This window comes from Branchiostoma floridae, chromosome 6 (genome assembly GCF_000003815.2).
Source record: "Branchiostoma floridae strain S238N-H82 chromosome 6, Bfl_VNyyK, whole genome shotgun sequence".
In the NCBI taxonomy this organism is placed as follows: Eukaryota; Metazoa; Chordata; class Leptocardii; order Amphioxiformes; family Branchiostomatidae; genus Branchiostoma; species Branchiostoma floridae.
The window spans coordinates 13,612,049-13,615,412 of NC_049984.1; the positions used below are offsets into that span (position 1 = coordinate 13,612,049).

Here is a 3,364-nt window from a genome sequence, read left to right on the forward strand (position 1 = left end):
ATAGCCAGTGAGCACCTGGGAAAGAGTCAGGGATGAACACCTTCAAAACAATTGAAGGCTGTGCGTCGTTGGGACTCCGATAAGGAGACAACGAGCCGGAAGAAACGCCCGCTGGAACCCCCAGCGATGTCGGTTCTCTACGTCTACTGGGATGTGAAGAAGCATCCTTCTGATGACCTTCCCCACGTAGTCTCCCAGCTGGATGAGGTGTTCAGGAACACCCAACTTGGCATCCTAAAGACGAACCTGTAGAAAAAACTTGTCTAAAAGGCAAGAAAAAGTAAACAGGTGATACGGAAGTTGTTCCATCACACCCCTGGTAAGCAAGTTCTTACCTACCACTCATGTGGGGTAACCTGTGGAAGGAAGAAGAAGCCACACCGTCTTGTGGCGATCTGCTCCCACTTGTACCCCTTCACGCACTGTAGGGTCCTGGGATCTACAGACACCTGCTGCCACCGCCGTAGGAAGTGGACTAGTCTGCCTCTGCGCAGAAGCCGCATACTGTGGAGTACAGGTTCATGGATGGTTGAACACCTAAGTGTCTCTCTTGTTGGAGATGCGTCAGCTAAATGTCCAACCTCACTGCTGAAGAGTTGAGAAAGACTGCTGTGCAGTACCGACGAGAACCACCCCGACAGTAGCTTGGCCTCAGCAAGTAGTTGTAGTAGAGTGTCTCCGCTCGACGACCTGTGGCCGATGCTGTAACAACAACTGTGTCTAGCTGTTGACTTGTTCTGCTTGTCAACACTGCCGAATGGGCCTAGTCTCTGAGGCCAGGTCGACGACCTTTATCCCAGATCGAGGGAACAGAGGATCTAAGAAAAAGACCCTGGGAAAAACTCACATAAAAACCCACATGTGCAAGACAATTGGGCAAGAACAGAGCCTAGGAAGTAAGAAACTGTCCTAGCAATCATACATAACAAACTGTAGTTGTTCAAAAACTACAACACTGAAAACTGTAGTTGTTCAAAAAACTACCACAACTGAATTAACTGCCTCGGTTAATTCATTACTTTGTTAAACAAAAGGATTTCCAACCTGCCACTAAAAATAGAAACATTGTACAAGTACATTGAAACATAAATGTGAGAACAAAGAGCTCACCCTGCTTCATGTAATGGCAGCTGACTACCGCTCTTGATGCTGTGTAGTTGAAGTCAGCACCGCCAACGTGGACAAGCGTTGTTCGGCGTGCTGTTGTCTCCAAGTCGTTGCCACGACAGGGCTTGTCGTGCTCAAAGTACATCTTCTCTTCAACCACCAAGTCGTCAGCAACACAAGGTGCCTGACTGACTTCTTCATCGGGCCTAGCTGCACCCACGAAGACACTGTCGTCCCAGCAGCCGCCAACGCTCCTGCTGTCCCGTCGCAAGCTGTGGACAGCCGCGTCACGTCGCCGTTGCTTCTCTGGAACGGCCCCATTGGAGACGAAGCATGCCGGAACCCGGCATAGGTTGACAAAACTGCGTCCTCATCTATCTTCAAAAATCACCAGCGTTTCTGAAATAAAAACAGAAAAATACGTACATCGCTGGTAGCGGCCGGCGAAAACTTCGTTGACGCCAGCCCTGTCGTCTTCATCTTCTTTGTGGCCGCCGATAGCGATGTCGCCACCTTCTTCTTGGCGCCAACTTCTCAACTTCTTCTTGGCGCCATCCTTCTCGGTTCGCGGTCGGAGCAAGCTCGACAACCTTCCCGAACTCGAGACCTCGAACTCCATCGCTTGAGTACCCCCGAAAGAGCACCCAAAACGCCCAAAACTGGCGTAGAAGTCGACGTTGAAGACTGACGATAGTAATGGCGCCGACCCTCGGCGCACATGTTAACTTGTTCGGAGTTCTTGCGGCTCCCGTCGCTGCAAAGCCGCTAAAAACTCCTGCGCCGCCCGTAGAAAATCGCCGAGCCGCCGAAGTCTTCGAAGAAAGTCGTGTCCGGGTCCCAAAACACGCGTTGGGACCCCAAAACTGGAGCTGGAAACTACCGGAGGTGTTTACAGTACGCTCTAAAATTTAGACTGATGCGCATGCGCGACGAGGAATCATGGGTAACCCGTGACCTTTCAACTTTGGGAGCTACCAAGTGAGGCTACATGGGGGTGGTCAGGCTCAGATACACCTGAAGTCATTCTCTGATTCAGTCTGACTGACTAACGAGAGGATGCAGGGGACAATAGTTCAGCAAATGAAGGAAAACAACAGTTAAATGTTGAAGGATTTAAATGCCGTGCTCAATGGAAAGTTTCAAGACAGAAACAGAACAGTAGTGGTGTCACATATATTTAACACACCTCATCGAAGTAGAGAACAGCCTTCTTGTTGTCGGTTGATCGCTCGGCTCTCTTGAGTGTTGGCAAGTTCTGGTTCTCCACCAGGGCCATCAGGTCAGCATCCTCCACATAGAAGCCAGAGGGAATGCCTATCTCCATCACAGCCATACCACTGCTGCCACCAAGCTGGTACCTGTATAGGAATTTCAAGAATCAGTCGTGATGTTTAAGAAATAGCACAAGATGGACATGATGGGATGGTTTTTTCAAAATATAATTTGATTTGTAATATTTTGCTTACTTTGTTTTTGCCAAGAGATAATATTTCCTTAGCAAGCTAGAGGCACAGTACACATCAATAAGGATGAAGACAAATCCAACCACCCTCTGAATGGCAGTGACGTGCTGTAAATTTTCACTTCCCCTACTACCTTTATTCCTTCTACAGACTGTATAATACTTTCATGCAAATGTTTTGAAAACTAAAAAAAAATCAACTCCACAGCAAGGCTGTTCAACAGTTTGGGTTACTTACGCGCCACAGGTCTCACAGGTGACAAAGTTGTTGTCGCTGTCCTTGACAGTTGCTACCAGATTAAAGGAAGGAGTTGGATCCACCACGTCAACATTGTACCGCACAAAGAGCTGGAACAGACAGCATCATCATAGCTGTTAACTCCATGGCTAGTAATGCCCCACATCTTGTATAACACGCTGCAGCCAAACTGTTCTAACTCAAGCAGGATGTGCCCAGGCTTTTTTTCTTCTAATGAGGCATATCTGTAGAGCTTAACATGTCATTAAAACTGCAGACCCTCATGCCAACCTCCTTGCTCATACTAGCCATTGAATATACATGTAGAAGTAGAAGGTCTATGTCTACACACCATTCCTCCAGTATATACATGTATAGGAAACATTTTCCGTGCTTGCTTGATGGCTAAAATGGATATTTATGAGAAACTTTTGCCGTACTTACAAGAAGGCTAGAATTGAATTGAAAATTGTATACCTGCAGCAGGCCCATTCCTGTTCCCTGGGCACGTGCAGTAAGTGTCCCAGTCAAGTTGGGGATCTGGACAAAAACAGTAT

General features: G+C 47.7%; 1 protein-coding gene across 1 annotated transcript in view; it reads right to left on the reverse strand.

Annotated features, from left to right (window-relative positions):
• LOC118418113 (CD109 antigen-like) overlaps window positions 1–3,364 on the reverse strand; it is a 39,315-nt gene that overhangs the window by 3,743 nt on the left and 32,208 nt on the right. The window contains exons 37-39 of the mRNA XM_035823943.1: window positions 3,285–3,347; window positions 2,808–2,917; window positions 2,294–2,465 (exon numbers count right to left, since the gene is read on the reverse strand). Of these exons, the coding sequence (XP_035679836.1) occupies window positions 2,294–2,465; window positions 2,808–2,917; window positions 3,285–3,347 (345 nt within the window). The remainder of the gene's footprint in view (window positions 1–2,293; window positions 2,466–2,807; window positions 2,918–3,284; window positions 3,348–3,364) is intronic.